This window comes from Simochromis diagramma, unplaced genomic scaffold (genome assembly GCF_900408965.1).
Source record: "Simochromis diagramma unplaced genomic scaffold, fSimDia1.1 OVJJ01000483.1, whole genome shotgun sequence".
Classification (NCBI taxonomy): domain Eukaryota; kingdom Metazoa; phylum Chordata; class Actinopteri; order Cichliformes; family Cichlidae; genus Simochromis; species Simochromis diagramma.
In genome coordinates this window covers 1,616,804-1,639,458 of record NW_024386835.1, presented here as the reverse complement: position 1 = coordinate 1,639,458, position 22,655 = coordinate 1,616,804, and the positions used below count along the sequence as shown (strand labels likewise).

The 22,655-nt window shown below is 42.1% G+C and overlaps 1 protein-coding gene across 5 annotated transcripts in view; it reads right to left on the bottom strand.

Moving 5' to 3' along the window:
- Positions 1 to 22,655, bottom strand: part of col7a1 (collagen, type VII, alpha 1) — a 70,323-nt gene that overhangs the window by 22,721 nt on the left and 24,947 nt on the right. For 4 of the 5 annotated variants that reach the window (XM_040028722.1, XM_040028721.1, XM_040028718.1 and 1 more), the window contains 39 exons: positions 22,531 to 22,590; positions 22,316 to 22,351; positions 22,147 to 22,227; positions 21,179 to 21,214; positions 20,942 to 20,986; positions 20,758 to 20,829; positions 20,576 to 20,620; positions 20,452 to 20,487; positions 20,269 to 20,310; positions 20,004 to 20,084; positions 19,815 to 19,850; positions 19,664 to 19,699; positions 19,342 to 19,422; positions 19,215 to 19,250; positions 18,434 to 18,505; positions 18,259 to 18,303; positions 17,968 to 18,003; positions 17,669 to 17,704; positions 17,065 to 17,169; positions 16,920 to 16,985; positions 16,588 to 16,623; positions 16,032 to 16,067; positions 15,906 to 15,953; positions 15,773 to 15,808; positions 15,179 to 15,283; positions 14,805 to 15,014; positions 14,690 to 14,725; positions 14,553 to 14,597; positions 14,343 to 14,459; positions 14,183 to 14,254; positions 13,657 to 13,701; positions 13,212 to 13,247; positions 10,871 to 10,906; positions 10,748 to 10,792; positions 10,615 to 10,647; positions 10,429 to 10,491; positions 10,255 to 10,290; positions 9,603 to 9,683; positions 9,446 to 9,514 (listed from right to left, as the gene is read on the bottom strand). In XM_040028722.1, the coding sequence (XP_039884656.1) occupies positions 9,446 to 9,514; positions 9,603 to 9,683; positions 10,255 to 10,290; positions 10,429 to 10,491; positions 10,615 to 10,647; positions 10,748 to 10,792; positions 10,871 to 10,906; positions 13,212 to 13,247; positions 13,657 to 13,701; positions 14,183 to 14,254; positions 14,343 to 14,459; positions 14,553 to 14,597; positions 14,690 to 14,725; positions 14,805 to 15,014; positions 15,179 to 15,283; positions 15,773 to 15,808; positions 15,906 to 15,953; positions 16,032 to 16,067; positions 16,588 to 16,623; positions 16,920 to 16,985; positions 17,065 to 17,169; positions 17,669 to 17,704; positions 17,968 to 18,003; positions 18,259 to 18,303; positions 18,434 to 18,505; positions 19,215 to 19,250; positions 19,342 to 19,422; positions 19,664 to 19,699; positions 19,815 to 19,850; positions 20,004 to 20,084; positions 20,269 to 20,310; positions 20,452 to 20,487; positions 20,576 to 20,620; positions 20,758 to 20,829; positions 20,942 to 20,986; positions 21,179 to 21,214; positions 22,147 to 22,227; positions 22,316 to 22,351; positions 22,531 to 22,590 (2,268 nt within the window). Of the gene's footprint in view, positions 1 to 9,445; positions 9,515 to 9,602; positions 9,684 to 10,254; positions 10,291 to 10,428; positions 10,492 to 10,614; positions 10,648 to 10,747; positions 10,793 to 10,870; positions 10,907 to 12,857; positions 12,894 to 13,211; positions 13,248 to 13,656; positions 13,702 to 14,182; positions 14,255 to 14,342; positions 14,460 to 14,552; positions 14,598 to 14,689; positions 14,726 to 14,804; positions 15,015 to 15,178; positions 15,284 to 15,772; positions 15,809 to 15,905; positions 15,954 to 16,031; positions 16,068 to 16,587; positions 16,624 to 16,919; positions 16,986 to 17,064; positions 17,170 to 17,668; positions 17,705 to 17,967; positions 18,004 to 18,258; positions 18,304 to 18,433; positions 18,506 to 19,214; positions 19,251 to 19,341; positions 19,423 to 19,663; positions 19,700 to 19,814; positions 19,851 to 20,003; positions 20,085 to 20,268; positions 20,311 to 20,451; positions 20,488 to 20,575; positions 20,621 to 20,757; positions 20,830 to 20,941; positions 20,987 to 21,178; positions 21,215 to 22,146; positions 22,228 to 22,315; positions 22,352 to 22,530; positions 22,591 to 22,655 lie in introns of all 5 variants that reach the window. The other variant, XM_040028719.1, reaches the window with a different exon arrangement.

The window sequence follows — 22,655 nt, the reverse complement described above, 5'->3', positions numbered from 1 at the left end:
ACCTCCTCCGACCACAGGTACAACATGCCCAGGACCCACTACAGTTTGCATACAAGGCGGGTGTCGGAGTGGAGGATGCCATCCTGTACCTCCTACACAGAGCCCACTCACACCTGGATGGGGGAAAAGGCACGGTCAGGATCCTGTTTCTTGACTTTTCCAGTGCCTTTAATACCATCCGGCCCTGTATGCTTCAGGAAAAACTGAACAGGATGGAGGTGGACCCCTGCCTGGTGGCTTGGATCTCCGACTACCTCACCGACAGACCACAGTACGTCAGGCTGAAGGACATCACGTCTGACACTGTGGTCAGCAGCACAGGAGCACCACAGGGAACTGTGCTGTCCCCTCTTCTCTTCACCCTGTACACCTCTGACTTCTGCTACAACTCATATTATGCCATATTCAGAAGTTTGCAGATGACACGGCCATCATGGGGTGTATCTGGGATGATCAGGAAGAGGAGTACAGAAGTCTGGTGAGGAACTTTGTCACATGGAGTCACACAAACCACCTGCAACTCAACACCTCAAAGACTAAGGAACTGGTTGTGGACTTCGGGAGGTCCAGAGAAGGTCCACTGCCGGTTCAGATAGAGGGGGAGGAGGTGGAGGTGGTCAACAAGTACAAGTACCTCGGGCTGTGGGTGGACAATAAACTGGACTGGTCATGCAACACAGAGCACCTGTATAAAAATGGCCAAAGCCGACTGTACTTCCTCAGGAGGCTGAGGTCTTTTAACATCTGCAGGAAGCTCCTGAGGATGTTTTACCAGTCGGTGGTTGCTGGAGTACTTTTCTATGCTGTGGTGTGCTGGGGGAGCAGCACAGCAAAGAAGGACTCATCCAGGCTGGAGAAACTGATCAGGAAGGCTAGCTCTGTGGTCGGCATGAAGCTGGACACTCTGGTGACAGTGGCAGAGAAAAGGACATTAAAGAAACTGATGGACATTATGAACAATGCTGGGCATCCTCTGCACACGGCCATTAACAACCAGAAGAGTCTGTTCAGTGACAGGTTGCTTCTCCCCAAGACAAGAACTAACAGACTTAAAAACTCCTTTGTCCCACACGCCATCAAACTGTTTAACTCCTCACTGGAGGGGAGAGGGAGGGGAAACAGGGGGACAAGGGAGGGGGGAACAACTAAGCTGTAGTGCCTCTTCACCTCACTGTACAATACCTTGTGCAATACTTTTTGTAAATAGTCAACAGTGCAATAGACCTCAATACTTGAAATGTGCAATTCACTTGTATTTTTATTTTTATTCCTATTTATTCTATTTATCCCCTTCGTATATTTTATTTATATTTATATATTTATATATATATATATATATATATATATATATATAAAAAAAACAAAACACCCAGCACGCCCCTGCGGGCGGTTTATCCTTCAAGCTCGGGTCCTCTACCAGAGGCCTGGGAGCTTGAGGGTCCTGCGCAGTATCTTAGCTGTTCCCAGGACTGCGCTCTTCTGGACAGAGATCTCCGACGTTATTCCCGGGATCTGCTGGAGCCACTCGCCTAGCTTGGGAGTCACCGCACCTAGTGCTCCGATTACCACGGGGACCACCGTTACCTTCACCCTCCACATCCTCTCGAGCTCTTCTCTGAGCCCTTGGTATTTCTCCAGCTTCTCGTGTTCCTTCTTCCTGATATTGCTGTCATTCGGAACCGCTACATCGATCACTACGGCCGTCTTCTTCTGTTTGTCTACCACCACTATGTCCGGTTGGTTAGCCACCACCATTTTGTCCGTCTGTATCTGGAAGTCCCACAGGATCTTAGCTCGGTCATTCTCCACCACCCTTGGGGGCATCTCCCATTTTGACCTCGGGACTTCCAGGTTATACTCGACACAGATGTTCCTGTACACTATGCCAGCCACCTGGTTATGGCGTTCCATGTATGCCTTGCCTGCTAGCATCTTGCACCCTGCTGTTATGTGTTGGATTGTCTCTGGGGCATCTTTACACAGCCTGCACCTGGGGTCTTGCCTGGTGTGATAGACCCCAGCCTCTATGGATCTTGTACTCAGAGCTTGTTCTTGTGCTGCCATGATTAGTGCCTCTGTGCTGTCTTTCAGTCCAGCTTTGTTCAGCCACTGGTAGGATTTCTGGATATCAGCCACCTCCTCTATCTGCCGGTGGTACATACCGTGTAGGGGCCTGTCCTTCCATGATGGTTCCTCGTCTCCCTCCTCTTTATTGGGTTTCTGCTGCCTGAGGTATTCACTGAGCACTCGGTCAGTTGGGGCCATCTTCCCAATGTATTCTTGGATGTTCGTTGTCTCATCCTGGACTGTGGTGCTGACACTCACCAGTCCCCGGCCCCCTTCCTTCCGCTTAGCGTACAACCTCAGGGTGCTGGACTTGGGGTGAAACCCTCCATGCATGGTAAGGAGCTTTCTTGTCTTGATGTCAGTGGCTTCTATCTCCTCCTTTGGCCAGCCTATTACCCCAGCAGGGTACCTGATCACGGGCAGGGCGTACGTGTTGATGGCCCGGATCTTGTTCTTACCATTCAGCTGACTCCTCAGGACTTGCCTGACCCTCTGCAGGTACTTGGTGGTTGCAGCCTTTCTAGCGGCCTCTTCATGGTTCCCATTTGCCTGCGGGATCCCCAGGTACTTGTAACTGTCCTCTATGTCTGCAATGTTGCCTTCTGGTAGTTCAATCCCCTCAGTTCTGACTACCTTCCCTCTCTTTGTTACCATCCGACTACACTTCTCCAGTCCGAACGACATTCCAATGTCATTGCTGTATAGCCTGGTAGTGTGGATCAGTGAATCGATGTCTCGTTCACTCTTGGCATACAGCTTGATGTCATCCATGTACAGGAGGTGGCTGACAACTGCTCCGTTCCGTAGTCGGTATCCGTAGCCAGTCTTGTTAATGATCTCACTGAGGGGGTTCAGGCCTATGCAGAACAGCAGTGGGGACAGAGCATCTCCTTGGTAGATCCCGCACTTGATGGTGACTTGTGCTATGGGCTTGGAGTTGGCCTCTAGTGTTGTACGCCACGTCCCCATTGAGTTCCTGATGAAGGCTCTTAGGGTCCCATTGATCTTGTACAATTCTAGGCATTCCAGTATCCAGCTGTGGGGCATTGAGTCATAGGCCTTCTTGTAATCAATCCAGGCAGTGCACAGGTTGGTCAGTCTGGTCTTGCAGTCTCGGCTGACTGTTCTGTCTACCAGTAGCTGGTGTTTTGCACCTCTGGTATTCTTGCCAATTCCTTTCTGTGTCCCACTCATGTATTGACCCATGTGCCTGTTCATCTTAGCCGATATGATGCCTGACAGGAGCTTCCATGTAGTACTGAGGCAGGTTATTGGTCGGTAGTTGGAGGGGACCGGTCCCTTCTTGGGGTCCTTGGGGATCAGGACTGTCCGACCTTCGGTTAGCCATTCCGGGTGTCTCTCGTTAACTAGCAGCTGGTTCATTTGTGCTGCCAGACGCTCGTGGAGTGCAGTCAGCTTCTTTAGCCAGTAGGCATGAACCATGTCGGGCCCTGGTGCTGTCCAACTCTTCATACTGGAGACCCTTTCTTGGATATCTGCCACTGTGATGGTTACTGGACCCTGTTCAGGGAGGTCGCTGTGGTCTGCCCTCAGATCCACTAGCCACTGAGCATTGCCGTTATGGGTTGCGTCCTTCTCCCATATGCTCTTCCAGTATTGCTCCGTCTCCAGCCTTGGTGGTGCTGTTCTCTTATTATTATTGTTCCCTTGCCACTGAGAGTACACCTTTGCTGGTTCTGTGGAGAACAGCTGGTTTATTCTCCTGCCTTCGATCTCTCTGGTGTACCTCCTCAAGCGGCTGGCCAAGGCTGTGAGTCTTTGCTTGGCAGTTTCCAAGGCCTCAGGTATGGACAGCTTGCTGTATTTCTTATGCACCTTCTTTGTCGCACCTTTCTGCAACTCCGTTAGTTGGCTAACCTCCCTCCGTGCTACTTTGATCTTGCCCTCTAGCCTCCTTCTCCATGGAGGGTACTGCCCCTTGTGGCTGTTCAACTTGTAGCCAAGCATCTCACTGATCACTGCTGCCGTAGTGTAGATCAGCTTGTTAGTGTCGGTAATCATGGTTGTAGGTATTGTCCGTAGTGCTGCATTAACATCATCTAGCAGCCCTTCTGAGGGTACTTCACGTAATCTTGGTAACCGGCTACGGGGGATCCAGGTTTCAAGCTTGGCCATGATCCTATTTTTCAGGTCAGTTCCTCTCGCACTCAACAATCCTTCTCCTATCGCACTTGGGGCTATGTACCCAATCTCAGGTGGGGGTGATGATATCTCCCCCCTGACCTGGCGTCCTGACTCCTCCTTGCCGTAGCATTTGTGTTGTACCTCGTCAATCTCTAGCTGTGAGAGCAGTCCCTTCTTTCGAATGTTGGAACACTGAGCTACTAGTTGTTTCGCCGTCATTGTGGATGTTGGGTATCGGAGAATCCATAGGTCCATCATCCTATTCATGTAGCCCCTTCCGCTGGGGTTACTTGCGTAGTAGCATTCCAACAACGCCCTGTTTTCGTCTCTTGCCCACCGATGCCTTCTTGTTCCAGTAGCCCACTTTTCGTCAGGGTGCCCTGGTTCCTCAACACCTGACGCGGACCTTGTTGATCCGGGCGACGTCCGAGCCGGCATGCCTTCATATTTATCTGTCTCGCTCATGTCTGCGGTAGGCTTGCTTAGCATAGGGGGTCTAGCCTTAGGACCCTTACTGGATACAGACGCCCCAGGCAGGAATCGAACTTGCGATCCTCTGCTCCAAAGGCGTGTAGTCTAACCACTACGCTATCCAGCTGAGAGAGAGATATATATATATATATATATATATATATATATATATATATATATATATATATATATATATATATATATATATATATTTATTTATTTATTAGGGGTGCAACGATATTCGTATCGATATTGAAACCGTTCGATACAGTGCTTTCGGTTCGGTACGCATATGTATCGAACAATACAACATTTGTAATTTATTTTATCAACTTTCCTTCTGACGATGCTGTCTGTGTTGAGCGCTCAGTGAATCTGCGTTCGACTACTCCGCCTAGGCTGCACTGTCGAGCGCAGATCCACTGAGCGCTCAACACAGACAGCATAGTCAGAAGGAAGAGCGCAGGGCAAGCTAGCAAGACAGAAGTTAAGCTCTCCTTGCAAGATGGACCTCCCCCACTCTCATTCAGATCTGGCGTTTGGAATTATTTTGGTTTTCATGTGACGTATGACCCTGAAGGTAAGCGAGTCATGGACTAAAGTAAAACAGTATGTTGGATGTGCCACGCAATGCTTAATTACATGGGTGGGAACTAGTGTGTTAGCGCAGTTAGCTCGTTAACGTGTTGGCCGTCTAGCCCCATGCACGGGGCGATCGGCGGTAGCTCGTTAACGGAGATTTGCCGTGTTGTGGCGTTAAGGTCATTTCAACGAGATTAACCTGAAAGCACTAGTGGAAACACAACGAATATGACTGCACATTTACGCCGACATCATCCTAGTGCAAAGACAAAAACAACAAGCATGCTACTAACTTTAGCCGAGTCATTTAGACAGCTGTTAGCACATGATTCTCCTTATGCTGCTGAGAATATAGCCCAGAAGAAGCGGATAGTATAGCTTTTATTTTGGAAAGAGACATTTCTCTGTAATAAACTCTCTTTTCCAAAGATGAGTGATTCCTCAATCAGATACAGGGCTCGCAAAATCGCTAGCCCGACGTCCTGGGGCTAGCGATTTTTTTCAGACGGGCTACCCTGCCCGTCGGGCTATTGTAGGAAGGAAAATATATGTCAATGCTTTTGCATTCTTTCAGAAATGTAGCTGGGTAATTATGTCATTGGCATCGGTGAGCCACTGTCAATATGTGACATATTGAAATCGCGTTTGAATTTGCGCTTGTTTTTTTGCTTTCACTTTGCAATCGTGCGAACTGTGTATAGAGAGCGACAGCACTGATCTGTGAGTGATGATAATTTGTGCACCAATTCCTCTGACATCGTCTTATTAATCGTTAGCTTACTATGCAAACATGACAAGTGAAATCTCCCGCAGCAAGCTTAAACATGTGAGAGGTTGATCGCGCAGAGAATCGCTGAGCTTATGTGAGTCCATGTGTAAAAGCAGCAGTATATATATTTTAGTTCTGCTGAGCCAAATAAGACAGGTCGGGGTGAAGAAGTGACAGCCAAAGAAAAGCTTACCACAAAACGGAGAAGTTATGACAAATGAGACTATAAGGCAAAAAGAAAGTGCAGCTTTATGGTTTCATGGACAAAAGAATTTCTGTGGCTGCAATATGACGAGCTAAATAACCAGGGCTGCACATAAGTGGTCCGCAGGTGCGCATTCGCTGTCAAAATAAAAAACGCGAGGGTTAGGGTTAAATTTAAAAACTGTACTTTTGAGTTAAAATATATATTTATAATTTTAATAAATGACAAATTAAAAAGGCATGAACATTTTTTTTGTATCGAAAAAATATCGAACCGTGACACCAAAGTATCGAACCGAACCGTGAATTTTGTGTATCGTTGCACCCCTAATATATATATATATATATATATATATATATATATATATATATATATATATATATATATATATATATATATATATATATATATATATAAAAAATATTCTGTAACTCTGTAACTTCTGTGCTTGGTCAACCAGGTGCTGTGCTTTTTTGGAAATCGAATTTCCCAGAGGAACCCACCCGAGGGATTAATAAAGTTCTATCTTATCTCTTTCTCTTACCTACCTGGACTTTTTTTTGGGGGGGCGGGGTAACAATGGTAAAAACAGTAACAATAATAATATTTATATTTATAACAAGTTGCAATAACAATTAATGTGCAATAATAACAGTGTGCAATACAAATACACTTATTCTTCTTTTTATTATATATAATATAAGTTATTATACTGTGTTGTGTTGTTTGTGTTGCGCTGTGATGTGTCGTATCGGGTTGTGTTGTGTTATATGTAGTGTCGACGTAGGACAGTTTTCCAATTTCATTGTACTACTGTACTATGAATGACTGTGCAACGACAATAAAGACTTATCTTATCTTATCTTATAATGTCTTTTGTTAAAGAAGCTCCAAGTTAATGGGCTTGAAAAGCATGTGGCATTGTAATAGTTTACGTTTGCCTGAATGTTTGCGTCCCGAGATTAAATGAACAGAACCAAATTATGTTTTAAAATATAGGGTAACTCAGAATTTTGAAACACTGCGTTTCAAAAATTGAAAAAACAAGCAGCTGGTATTGTTCTTAAAAACAAATTAGTTAATTCCAGCACTGTAACACACACTTCATTCTAGACTGTACACTATGTTAATGTAAACCCCTTATAAAGGGTGGCAAACAGCCTGCCATAAATACAAATCAGATTTGCTGAGACTGAATTGGAGGAAATTCATTACAAAAAGTTTAATTAGAGCTTATGCCACAATTAAAACTATTAATGTACACTGTTTTTTCTTTATTAGAAATTTTTAAAAGAATCCATCAAACCATCAGTAATAAAACCTCAAGTCACATTAAAGTGTGGAAAATGTGATAATGTAAGAAGCAGTTAACAGGGAACATTATGTAAGTGTCCTTCTCTGTCATTTTTAGTTTTCATCTGCAAGAATTTGGCTTAATTTCCATCCTCACTGACAGAATCAACACAAGGAAGCCAAACAATCCCCTTTAACAGATGTCTCCCATCATTCGTTAACAGTATACCAATGTTCATCCAGCACAGCTGTTTGAGCATGATCATTTTTGATTAGGTTTATCATTATATTAGTGGTTAAAATAGAATAAACTACAAGGCACAGCAACTGCCCAACAAGTCAATAATAAACTCCTGGTATACAAAGATGTCTTACTTCACACAGGGTTTCATTTCCCAATCGAAAAACAATAAAACTGTGGAACAAAAATCTATGGATCAATAAAAAAACAAAAACAAATTAACTTTAAAGTGACAGACAGTGCACATAAAAAAGGAATGGCATTTGACCTAACGCATGTGAACCCATCTGTCAGCCATGGTGGTTGTGTTAAAGCCTGGCCTTCAGCATTGAGAGCTGCCAATAGATGTGGCACACTGGAATTCATCAAGGATTCTAATGCTGATGAAAGCAAAAGGATGAATGCAGAGGTATAGGTCTGTGTCATCCATTCAGCTGGAAAACGACTGCAAACATACAATACTTACAATAGGGTCTGGAGACTATCTGTTAAGGATTTAATTTATAATGATGAGAACATTTTTGTGCAGGGATGTTTAGTCATATAACAGATTAACACAGCTGACACTTTGCACAGGAAGCTTGAATTCTTCTATTACCATAAAGTCCCACCATATCCAGTTTATTATAGGAAAGCATAAACTGGAGACACGGCCTACTGTAAAATAAAACACATGGGGTCTTAGAGAGAAATTAAGATTAAATACTCAAAAAAGACTTTTTTAACACCCCAGAGATACTGCTTTGTGTTTCACCTATTCGGGAATTATTGACCACTCCAAACAGCTCAAAATGTCCAAGGTCAGAAGAGCACAGTTGGCCTGACTGTTTAAATATGCAGAGGCAGAAATGTGTTCAGACAGAAATGAGAGCAGGTCCACATTTATCTGGCATTACTCCACAACACAATTTATGACTGTGTTTGACCTCATGAATTACAGTTTCCAGTTCCAACGACCCCAAAATTCTCCAATTGCTCTGACAATATACTGGCTCTCAATCAAACCTTTTCCATATTAAATTCTTAGATTATCCTCATGTGTCACATTGCCAGTCAGCATAATTAAACCATCTCAGCATCATGGCTATCATCTACAAATAAAACAGTAGTACTCCAGTTTCTCTTTAAGAAGAGTGGACTTACAGGGGAACACATCTGGAACCCACTGGGGCTAAGGTTCATGCTTTAAGATGCAGCTGTGGCTAAGATGGTACAGCGGGTCATCGAATTATTGGAAAGTTGGTGGATCAGCCTTCCAATGGGTCGACTCCCTGACTCCGGTCCACATGACAAAGTATTGTTGGGGAAGATATTGAACCCTGAGTTCTCTCCATTGGAGTGTGAGATTGTGTCTGAATGTTAGAAAAGTACTTAGGCGTAGAAAAAAAAGGTGCTCTGTGAATGAGACTGTGTTCAACCGAGTAGAAACGCATTGTGTAACTACCAGTCCATTTACCATTTACTGCTCCTAAAGAAGGACTCAGAATAGAACCCCTGGTGTCAGATAAAAGCTCTTCAATCTAATAATAACGCTATACTTTTTAAAATTATTACTTCATACAACAAACCATTCTGTAGCTTGGATTATATCCGATAAAAACAACCAAAAAACTAGCTGCATTTTCTGTGTCTCTTAGAAAGAGATTGCTCGCTAGACGCAACATCTGCTCACCTTCCCTGGAGACCCGCTGTCTCCCTGCTCCCCCTTCAGGCCAGCCTGGCCTGGAGGTCCTGCAATGCCCTGAGGAACAAATTACACAATGTTAACACTGAGAAAAAAAACACTTAATAGTGCTGCCACCGGTGAGCAATATGACATAAACTCAAACCTGCTTTCCTGGTAATCCATGTATTCCTTCTTTGCCAGGCACCCCATCTCTTCCAGGAACACCAGGTTTGCCTGCTTCACCCTGAGGAGCAGAAATGCCTTAACATATGTGAATGTGTTTATCACTCTCACACTGAAGATCATTTACTCATTCAAAATCTGAATCGATGCCTGTGTTAAATTCACATCTTTACATCATTGATCAGTTATGGTCTACACAATAAGACTCTAAATAATGCACACAATGCCAGATAAATGAACTTACATCTATTTTGCTTGATTTTCTTATCAAAGTATGCCAGCACTTATTTTCAGGTTATAAAAAAGCGCTTCACATTTTAATATATTTAGTCTACAATAGTCAACATATTACACAAATCCAGCAGTGGATGTGTGAGAAAACCAGAAATAATAATGGTAGAAATGTTGATATATCCCCAAAAAAGAAAGAAGGGTCTGATATCCCAAAAAACCTTATGCAGCTCAAGCTGTCAGCAAAATCTTGGTACAGATGTTTTGGCATTTTCAGTTAATCACCTCCCTATTTTCAGCTACAACAAAACTGCCTGAGGGTCAAGACTTTTTTTTCACGTTTACATTTCCTCACTGTGTGACACATTGCAGCCGCAGCAGGATTAAGACCAAATACGCACCACCTGCCCTGGCAGTCCCGGAGGCCCCTGTGGACCCTGCAGGGAGAAAAAAATTACAGTGGTACGAAGGAACACATTTTGATACACACCGTGAGACTTTAAATGAATTTCACGAGAAAACATGACAGAATTATTTTCCCCTGCTGAGAAGTTATGATTTGTGGGAACACATACCACAGCTCCTGGGGGACCTGCTGGTCCTGGCAGACCTGTGCTCCCCTGTGCACCAGGAGGACCCTGCAGAGATGAGAAATAAACTCACAGGGTTATCTGTTGTACATCACAACTGTGCACATTGTTATATTATTCGGTCCCGGAGAAATTTAATGCATTTTATATAAGATGTAAAAATGTTTATACCTGTACACCAACACCTGCTTCTCCTTGATTACCCTGTAAAAAACAAAAGTTTTATGAGTTTGATAAACAAACAAACAAACAAACAAAAATCTACTTGTTGTACACTAAAGTTTTGATAATGTAGTGAACTCACCTTTACACCGGGTGGACCTGGCAGCCCAGCGGGACCCATGGGACCCTGTTAAAAACACATCATCAACGTTGGTAACTGTTAATAAGAGTCTTTGAATGTGTGTGACATGTTTGTCATACTTACAGTCGGCCCCATAATGCCTGGCTCTCCTGGGTTTCCCTATAAGCAAAGTCACAAAGTCACATAAAAAATTGAACATCTGCACACAGGCCACATGCTAAAGGAATTTTGTTTTTTTTTTACATTTTTAAAAGCTAAATGGCTTTGTTCCTGAGAGTTATGTAAGAATGTCAGCCGTGTCTGTCGGTCGCTAAATATAACTTTCTGCTAGGAGTTTCCATTCACAGCAGTCCCAGTGAGATGATCACTGATACAGAAACAAGCAATTCTGCATTTGACCGCTCCAAAAAACAACCAAATGAGTGAATATTAAACTGTGTACAGATCAGCTAATGAGTTTATGTATTTTTGAGGTGTCTGTTTCAAGTCTTTAACTCTAAGTTAACTGACTACTGGCAGTAGCTTTATATGTAACAAAGTGATGTTTTCATCCAACTCTGAGTAGCAAAATCCAGAGCTGAAAAATGACGCCAAAGGTTAAGCTTATGAAACACAAAACTGAGGCAGGTTCCAAAATTGAGTACATAGACATTTTATTTCTATATATATTTGTATATTAACAATGATTAGCAGCTATCTATTAACTGCATTTTATATCCATCAATCCTTAGGTAAAAAAATGATCACTTAAAAAGAAAAATCCTAAAACTGAGGCTTCAGATTTAAAGGTTAAAAACCCCATACATGTTAAAATGATAAAATCTACAGATAATTTAAAAAAATGGTAGCCTTTAAAGCTAATTTTAGTTGTCATAATAATGTAATGAACTAATTTTTTAATATAACTTACTTATTAAAATTTTTATTCAGGCTTAAAGAGGCTAAAAGTCTGCCCCAGTGTTTGACGCATGCTTTTACATATACTACCTTTTTTGTACCCATGCAATCTATAGATCATCTTGCTTACCAAGCAAGCTAGCATCAGCTGATAACTTCACCCTCTCATTCAATTCAATTTTATTTATGTATCACAACAACACTCGCTTAAGCTGCTTCATATTGTAAGGTAAAGACCCTACAATAATACAGAGAAAACTCCAGCAAACAGATGAGTAAAAACTTGGAGACAGTGGGAAAGAAAGACTTTGGCTAGATCAATTTTTGTATACAGTCAACTCCCAGGAAGCAAGCAAATAACTTTCATTTTCAAAATGTAGAACTATTCCTTTAGGCAACATATTTATGCATAAATATGTTTAGAAAAATTGAGTACTTAAAAAGGTGCACACTTTTTCTGTACCCAAAAATCTACAACTTAGAATGATAAATATTGTCATATGTACATGTCTCTATAGGAAACATAAAATACAAGCACTTAATTGATGGACAACAGGTAGAACAATACAAACAGATTATCTGAAATGTCAACAAGGAGACACTTGCATGGTAAGCTCTGAAAAAACAGCACTGTGCAAGGGATAAGCAAACAACAGACATCAGGCACAGCTGCATGCATGATAAGCAGATTCGAGCGAATCATCAACCGTACTTTCTGGAGTGCACCCAGTTTAGTATTCCCCACACTACTGTACATAAGAGCTGCGGCTGAGGATGTCAGCCGACTTGCTTTCATCTCGTCTAACAAATTTATGGTATTTTACACATTTAAATTTTTTGCTTCAAAATGTAGTCCTTGAGTTTGACACAGATCCTTTTGGACATTTCATGAGGAACAGTTCGAGGTCTGACTCTTATCCCAGACCTCAGCTCCCAGAATCATGATTCTAATAAGAATGAATTAAGATTAAAGAGGTGAAATTTGCCTGGGAGGTACATGACAATGAGTGCATCCCAATGACAGGTTGTGCTCCTGGTGTTAAATCATGCTTTATTTTTTACCCTGCTTGCTTTGTAAGCTATTGCCCATCAGCGTCTTATCAGTTTTGGTCGAATCCTAATTATATCTGATACTACAAGGACAGATTCTCCAAACCTTTTACACCTATTTCCCCAAAAGCTCAAGCATGCCAGCCATCAGCAGAGAACCTACCGGTCTGCCTAGAACTCCTGGGAACCCAGGGAAGCCCTGGAGAAATGACAGACAAAGGAAAGTGGATGACAGGAGGGAGGGGGGGACAGGTGGGTGGAGAACAGTGACGAAAAAGGGGAAACGAACAACACACACAAAAGGAAATGGACATAGATAAGACGCACACAGGTAGAGAGAGAAAGTTAAAGAGTGAGGCGTTAGTCGCACAGCTGCACGTGGTTATTGCCTAAGGATCTACGAAGCCTCGGCCCAAGGAGGGAAACAGCTCCGTTGGCTTTGAACTTGCAGCCAGCCTGCAGCTTTAACTCTGCAGATCAAGCCTAAAAGAAGCAGACTGTGTTACTGGTTACTCACTGGTTGGCCTCGAGGACCAGCAGGCCCTGTTGAACCCTGCTCAGACACGCAGGGAAGGAAAACAAAAAGTGTGAGGAATATTTTCCTTTATCTTTCCTTGGTTTTACCATGACTGATGATAACCATGACTTACAGAATTTCCCCAAAGTGTGTTTTGGGGAAAAAAGATGAAACTTTAATGTGTTCTTTGTAGAGATGTGGTTCCTACTTGTTACATACTTTGAAAACAATAGATTATAGGCTCATTATGTCTGTGAATGATTATCAGTGATATAAGGAAATACACACACTTACCAAGTCAGCTGAAATTAATGTTTAGAATACATATTTACAAAATCAATGCTATATCGGTTTCACTATGACAATTTGAAAGTACAGTGTTGTAAGAGTCAAGTTAACTTTCAGAAACCTCTGCCACACATCCCGCAGGGAGCAGTCCACTTACCGGTTTCCCATCCTGGCCCGGTTTTCCAGTCTCTCCTGGTGTTCCCTGCAATTGCAAGCCACACATCTGTATGCTGACAAATCTCATAATAGTATCATAATAGTTTTATATTAGACTGAATAACACTTTCGAAGAATACCTGTACAGCAAATTTTCTTAACGCAATTTAGCTGAACATCAACAAATATGAACACAACAGGTCATCTTTACGTTTCAGTTTTGCAAGATAAACAAGAAACAATGTTTTAATTAGTGGGAATTTAAGGAGGCGGAAGAGAAATTTTATTAGCTTTAGACATAGCTTGACTAACTGTTTCCCCATGCTTACAGTCTTTGCACTAAGCTAAGCCAACCAGCAGCCTTCAATAGTGTAATATTTAGTGGACAGATGTTAGGATCACATCTTTTCATCACTGATCTTCCTAACAAGCAGGAGGTGGTAGTCAGAATATTTAAAACACATTTTGAGTTCATGATTAGAGTAACAAAATATTTTAATCAAGGCTCCATTTGAGAGGCAGCTCACCTGTGAGCCATCACGACCTTTTTCTCCTGGCTCTCCTCTCTCACCTTTATCACCTCGAGGTCCCACGAAACCCTGTAAGGCGCATTCCAATTGTTTATTCATATTAAGACACATACGATGTGACATGACACAAGATGTGTGTAATATGCGTAAATCTTACGCGGTCTCCTTTAGGTCCTGACGGTCCTGTAGCACCAGGTTCTCCCTTCAACCCAGATACTCCAGGAGGGCCTCTAGCCCCAGGAGACCCAACCAGGACTGAGTCAGCAGATTCTCCCTATAAACCATAATCATATACATATCTGTGAATCCTTTTTTTACTCTACATTTACTGAATATCTTATCACAACAATAATTAAAACTATTTTACCTTTTGACCTGGCGGGCCAGCTGGTCCTGTTAATCCATCCCGACCCTGAGAAACAGAACAAACTATCAGTTAACTACAAGAACCAGGAAATTTACTAAAAGAAGAAATGAAACCATCAACCTAATAAGAGGACTCACAGAATCTCCTCTGTCACCTTTCTCTCCTCTTTCCCCCTAAAAAACAAATATACAATGTCATCAGTGTGATGCCACAAAAAGAGACCCCATTTGTTTGCCCAACTCTCCTCTCCACCTTATCTCCTGGCCTTCCTGCCTCTCCTAGTTCCCCAGCTCGTCCAGGAAGACCTGGTATCCCTGGCTTGCCAGGCTCCCCAGCAGGCCCCGCAGGTCCCTCTGACCCTCGTTCGACAATGGCTCTTCCTGGAGGCCCCGCTGGTCCCACAGGTCCTCGGTCCCCTGCGTCTCCTTTGCCGCCCCTCTCTCCAGGAAAACCACGAGCACCCTAGGGCAAAACCAGAATAAAAAACGATTTCTCTATCAATTCCATTCGATTAATTACACTCTAAAGAAAAAATCCAAGCAAGATGCTTCATTCTATCTGACTGGAAGTCTTCACATCATTTTGTCTTTTCACTTTAATCCTCGAAGATGCTTAGTCACACTTACATCTGCTCCAGATGGTCCTCTCTGTCCAGGCTCACCCTTATCTCCCTTTTCACCTTTCTCTGAAAGTGTGTCCTTGCTGTCCATAACCTCCTTCAGATCAGACACCTGTGTGGAGCAGAAATCCAAAACGGAAAAGCTTTATAACTTTCAGCAGCAGATGCCCATCTGCAAAATGTTTTAATCCCCAGATAAAACCAGTCATTTAGAATTCATCCCAGCAGCTCAAAAACTGCTCATAAACAGTGTCACTTTAACCTGCCAGGCATAATTCTAAAATATATAAGCAGGTGTATGTGCATAATAAATGAAAGACTCATGCCTACATTTACTGGACTAAATGAGCTGCTGAAACAAGGCCAGACATAAATAGTATGATGACATTTGCAAGAACAAAGTGGGAAATATAACACTTTGCATACATTTGCAGGAAATGTTCTTCTCTATAAGCTATAACAGAAGCAAGAGTAAGTGCTGATTTTAAGACTGTTTAGATAATTGCATTTTTTCCCCATTATTCCATCCATCCATCCATGCAAGTGAAAGCCAAAAGAAATCGTGTTCAAATCGAGTTAGTCAGCTGAGGAGTCCACCTACCTGAATACCAAAGCCTGCCAGAGCTTTCTGTACATCCTGGCAGGAAACACGGAGACATTATTAAACCGAGATGTAGAAATGTAAAATACTGACAACTGACAATTACATGACAGGCAATGTGCTGATGTCTTACCACTGACGTCCCGGGTTTGCCAGGTGCTCCATCCTCTCCTGGGTCTCCCTAAACATAACAAGATATGAAGGAGTCAAAAAAAAAGTGGACCCTCGATGTCACATTTTCACTGAATGTTTCACTTACAGTTTCACCTTTCAGGCCAGGCAGACCTCGCTCTCCCTGAAAACAAAAAAGAAAAAAAGAGAAATACCAATGAGGGTGAGGGGGGAATCGCACTGCAATATCATCACAATAAACTGCACATAATAATAACGGCATCACAGTAAAATGATTCTTAGATCTTTGCAATCTTTCTTTTGTGCAAGAAAAAGTACTCCAGAAATGGAAAAAAAAGCAGGGCTTATTTCTTTAGTAATGTAACTTTGGTGTTAGAGTGTGTGTGTGAGTTGTTATTATTCAGCTTTAATAACATGTTAGTTCAAAGTACTCCAAATTTATACTTGCTAACTAAAAGGTAAGTTAATTGTTCAAAGAGGACTGTGAATGTCATATGCCAACTAAAGAGTCTTGAGGTGTAATGAGTTCTCATAAGAATAGAAGGTGAAAGACTTGACCTGTAGCTGCTGTTACATAGAATCACATTTCCATTCACTTCCTGTTTCAGCTACAGAAGCAGGACACCAGTTAATACAAAAAAGCCCAGAAAAAAAAGAAAAAACATCTCGAAACTACAACTTACTCTGGTTCCTGCAGCTCCAGGGATTCCTGGGACACCCTGAAAGGAAAACGGGGACACAAAAATGATGACACCCTGGCAGCTAACAAACAGCAACTTGTGTAGATATGACACACATAACTGCTGCTTGCAGATGTTGGTGGCTCATGGTTTTGGGAATGACAAGAGCAACATACATAGAATATAGTGGACAGTAATAATTATTTGACTGCCACTTATTCTCTTTAAAAATATATATTTCTCCAATAAATAAGCTAAAAGAATCTAACTAAAAGATGCTCAATTTACTTTCAGCAGCACCAACAGCGGCAATAAGAATGGTGATGCACACTTACGGGTGTTCCTGGGGGCCCCTGTGGACCTGGGATTTGTGTCGCTTCAGCTCCTTTCACATACACAACCTGAGAAAGGGGAACATCCCGTTTCATTCAAAACGCCAAATTAACTTTGCTATTTTTCACATGTTGGCTTCACTCGCACCTGACCAGGAGGACCAATGCTGCCAGGTAATCCAGGTGCTCCTGGGGGACCAGGGGAGCCTAAAGGCCCAGAAGGACCACGGTCTCCTTTCTCCCCGTCACGGCCCTGAAAAACACATGCTGTTCACAACTGAAATTCACCCCACACACTTTCTTCCTCCTTCACTATAGTAAAGGCTGAACTATAAAATCAAAGCAGGTGGCCGCTGCCACCCCTCCACTGATGTTCTAGAGATAATTAATATGAATTTGCACATGAAACCGGCACTCTGACATTTGGCACCCCTCTGGATTCCACTCAGAAGTCGTTCCACTTAAAGGCTAAGCTAGATCATTAGAGGTGAATTTATATAGCTTCTTCAGAGGAGCCCATTGATTCAGCAGTGAGAGGCTGATGTCAATTTTAGAACAAACTATGGCTGACAAATATACAGCTGAAGGGGGAAGTGATCAGGAGAAAAAAAGGACGGAAAGCTGATATGCAATAAAGTCATAACAGGAAGGCAGGGCGATATAAGGCATCTCGATAAGATATATAAAAAGCAAACTGACAACAAACACATTTTTAAAAAGTAATCATATGAAAGAGGTTTGTGAAAACTGACATCTCTTCCAGCTGCTCCAGCTTCTCCTTTGTCACCCTGTAGATTAGAAATAGACATTAAATACAATCTTCAAAAATAATCCTGCTAAATTATGGGTTTTCTTGTTTTAATCCACTCTTTATGTGCACATCATGTAAAAATAAAAACCAATGTCTAATGTACGTACATGTAACATGCAATTTTACATGACAATCGCGTGGCTTGGTTAGCAAACATCGTGCAATGGGTCAAGTAAGATGCCTTTACAGAGTCAAACTGTGGAAATCATGTTGACTAAATCGTATAAAAGAGACACAGACCTTTCTACCATCTTCACCTGGCACGCCATCCTCGCCCTGTGAGTCCAAACAAAATGCATTACAACAAACAGGAACAAAGTGCATAATGGCCAGTCTGCCACGGGAGCACTCAGTGCCTCTGCTTTAGAAACTCACTTAAGCGAACCATTATGCGGCAGAGCCTGAAATAAATGTCCATACTGCTTTTGATCAGTAAACATCATTTACAGAATAAAGGTATAAAAAAGGCCATTACCAATTATACAAGTACATCAAACTATGAGGATATTATATTCAGGAGGTCAGAGTTACCGTTTTGCCAGGTGGTCCAGCTTTGCCATTTTCACCTGCTTTACCCTGACAAATAAAAGTAAGGTTAATTAGAAATTTGGAAGCGGAAGTTCGGTAAAAACATGTATAGGCCTGACAGACAGAACGATGGAACTTTGTGGGAGTCTCTTTTTGAGTGGGATAGAGGGGTACTCACAGGTATCCCTGGATTGCCTGCAGGTCCAACAGGCCCTGGGGGACCCTGCGCCCCTACTAGTCCAGGTAATCCCTGGCAGAAAAAACCAACAAATAGTCCAAGAGTAGATTTTGCAATGAATTACTAGACACTGTAATACAGTGCAAAATAGATTTAAATGCGATTTGTTTATTTTCTGAGACGATCACTGTGTAAAAGATTCAGATTCAGAGATGTCATCGCTAGATAGACTTTAATGTGCATGAGCAGCTGCAGAGCTGTTGTACAACTGCCCTGTAAGCCAGGATTTAGATCTTTTAAATAAACCCTAAGTTTCAAAGTTCTGGACTTTTAATAACATTATTATGGTCAATATTGCATAACAGTCTCCTCTGAAAAATGGACTGGCCTGGAGACATCTTTCCCTACAGTCGGCTTACGCAACTCAGCACAGATCTAAAAGCTGTTTTTTTACAGTTTCCACAGTGCCCTCTGCAGGACACCCACTTCAAGTGCATATGCTCACTAAAATTGAGAATGTCGCAAAATAATGACCCCACAACCCCAAATTGGATGAGCGGAAGAGAACGGATGGATAGATGGATGCTCATTAAAATCAAACTATAGAAGACATTGTTCTGTTTTAAAATGATTAAAACAGAACAATGAATGAAAACCTGAAGGGGCAAACAATTATACCCGTCTACTTAAGTAACAATACAACCAAAAATAATGTGTTTATTTTGTAATGATTGCCTCTTTCACACAATCATCTTCAAAGACAGAAAGAAACAAAACTTACATCCCTCCCTGGATCTCCCTGTTTCCCAGGATCACCCTATAGCACAAATAAAAACAAATGCAGTGCATCAGCTACACAGAGACTCTGTGAGTCTTATAGTTTGGTAAAAAATGAGAAACTGAAATACCCTCTGGCCAGGTGGCCCAGGAGCCCCTGGTTTACCATCAAGACCAGGACGCCCATCTAAGCCAGATGCTCCCCGTTCTCCCTGGTAATGCATCAGTTAAGAGTTAGGAAATCACATGGTTATTACAGTCTGTAAGTTAGCAGTAAAAGTGATTTAACTTTGCTATGAAGCTTACTTTCCCCTATACACATGTTTCTGCCAGCAGATTCCTACTGGAAATCTGCTGTTTCACTAACAAAACCAGTGGAAGTTTCCTTGCAGCACAATGACAGAACTACACATGTCAGAAGAGAGCAGTAGATGAGATTGTGTGACTCCAAACCTTCTCTCCAGGTGGTCCTCTGTCTCCTGTGTCACCCTATAAAAATCAACGTGGCATAAATATAGTTGAAAGTCAATGAAATTCAGACAGTTAAAGATATGCATTAGAGATAATTGTAATGTAGAGAATGAGAGAAGGAAAGTCCACTCACTCTTGTCCCTGGAGGCCCCCGTTGTCCCTCAGGACCCTTTATAGACGACAGGAAAAGAAGAAGAAGTCACATCACTCTTGCATACTAAAATCTACTGAGAACAGGATCTGTGCGCATTCAGATATATATAGGGCGACTTATCAGATGCTATGAATGCATTTAAAAATTGCAAGAATGAGGAACACTCACTCGTAGGCCTGGAGCTCCAGGAGTCCCCGCCTCGCCTTTCGTGCCTTTGCCGCCATGCTCTCCTGGGTCACCAGCATCACCCTGGGAATCACAGTGATGTAATCTGCTGCTATATACTTTTTTTTACCCAGTTACCTTACATTTTTCAGCTATTGGTGTTTATTTAGGATATTTTAACAGGTCAAACGAACATACTTGATTCTGTAAAAAAAAAAAAAAAAAAAAAAAATTTCTCAGTGTCTACATGCACAGAAAAAGCGCTCACCTTTTCTCCTCTCTCTCCTTTCAGCTGGCCCTGGATATCAGCCTGTTGACAAACAAACATGGCAAATGTCACATGTAGCTCTGCGTCCTCTGTGTTATCAAAATTGGATTATAAGTAGTTAATTCAGTGTTAAGCTGATTCCTGGAGGCTGTTAAACAGTGTTCTGTGACACTGTTTTTTTACCACTGTTCCTGGTGGTCCTTGGGGCCCTTGAAGTCCCTGGTTGAAGAGAATAAAGTGTGTGAATCCACTAACGGTACATATAAAGACACATCTCCCATTTCCAAAATGAAAATAAGCACCATACCTGTTCTCCCTTCTCTCCTCGTGGTCCAGACGGTCCAGGGCTGCCCTGTGATTGAACACAGATCAATAAAGGTGCTGAGCGGCCGACCTTTTTCACAGCTCCTTCTCTCAAGGTCTCAACAGAATAGTACAAGAGCATACTGAAAAGCTGTCGGCATGATAACACATAAATGAGCGTCTCACATTTCGTCCACTCTCTCCAGGGTCTCCTATGTCTCCTTTCTCGCCTGGTGGCCCTGGCTGACCAGTCTGACCCTGAGTGCAGCATCAATCAAAAGGTCTGTTAAGTGAACTTTCAAATGAGGCAATTTAAAGGTTACGATTGAAAACTTAACTTTAAAATATGCTTCAAAGAGATTTGTCATACCCTCAGTCCTCTTTCTCCTGGCTTCCCTGGAAGTCCAGACTCACCCTGATGAAAAATTAAAGTAAAAAAAAAAGAAAATGGCCAAGAGAAAGGATGGAACTACACCTAAATATTCATGACAGAAGGATCCTTTCTTTGTGGATATATATGATGGGGATGATATTCTAGTCAAACAAACATATTATAAAAGGTAAAAAGAAAAAAGAAAGAATGTGAAAGAGCGGATGTTATACTCACAGGAATGCCTTCATCACCCTTCTCTCCTCTCTCCCCCTAAAAAAAACGGGATTAATAATTTATTTGGGTGTGAAGCTCTGTGGCATTAAATTTCAAAATCGACACTAACCCAGTAGAGCATCTGAAGAGAGTACACATGCACAAAAGAAAGGCACTGGACATGTCATGAATACATAAAGGGTACTTGTTTTTACCTCTAAAACGACCATTAGAAAGAGGCGCATGTTGAAAGAAACAGAAGAAGGTTGCTGTTGATTTTTGATTACAGCAGTGAGAGCAACATGGACAACCTTAATATCTTAATACAGAAGTATGGAGTAAAGTGCAACAGTATATGGACACCTACACATTACACCTACAGGAGCTGCTCAGCCATGAAAACCCATACCATGAAGGTCCCGGCACACAGTTATTGTGCTGATGTTAATGCACAAGGAGGTTTGGAGCTCTGTAACTTTACGTGGTCTGACACTTGGTAGCTGAGTTGCTGTGGTTCCTATATCTTTCTGATTTCAATAATTGATTGTGTTGTATTTTAGGTGATTGTGGAATATCTTGCAGGATAGAAAGTGACTTGTTAAGGTGTGGCCCAATACTTTTATCCATATAATGTACTTCACTGTGTAAGGTAAACCAGTGAAAGAATAAAAGAGTATAAAAGTTTCAGTAGAAGCTATAGTTTCCCATAGAGGCTGGACCATATGGTTGATATTATAATAAGAATATTAATGTGGAACTAGAAAACATTTTCCATATATCATAAATTTAGATTATCAACTGATTATTACACTTATTTTAAGTACAGAAAATGTATGTCAACAGTCCTTTCTAAATATATTTACACTGTGGAGTAAAACTTAAATTATCACTCAAACCTACATCCTATTTGTAAACTCTTGAAAAAAAAACAACTGTTGCTTGTCACAGTAAAGGTCAGGTAGTAACTTCATCCAAAACACCGCTCTGACCTGTTTACCGGGAACGCCTGGCTTTCCTGGGAATCCTGCGCGTCCATTTTCTCCCCTCTCTCCCGGTTCACCTGGATCTCCCTAACAAACAGTTAAGAGGACCAGATAAACAATCAAACAGACACTAATAAACAAAAACAACTGAAAGCATTCACAGCAGGCCTCTCACCTTGGCACCTGGCCTTCCGCTAATACCAGCGGGCCCCTGAGGGAAAAGCATATGTTTATGTACTTTTGCTCTGAGAGGTTTGGGAATGACAACAGGTGGCACAAGGGAATGCTTCATGAATAACTGAGGCTTGTGTCAGGAATACATCACGGCAGCTGTAAACAGTGCATCTGTGCCCTTTGTAGCTCTGATAAAGAGAAGTTAGGATGACTTACTCGATCTCCCGGCTCTCCCTTAGGTCCTGCAACACCTGACCCTCCAGAGCCCGGAGACCCCTTACAGTATAAGAAAAAAAATCAAAAACCATTATGAGGTACGGCAAATGATGAACATTTAAAAG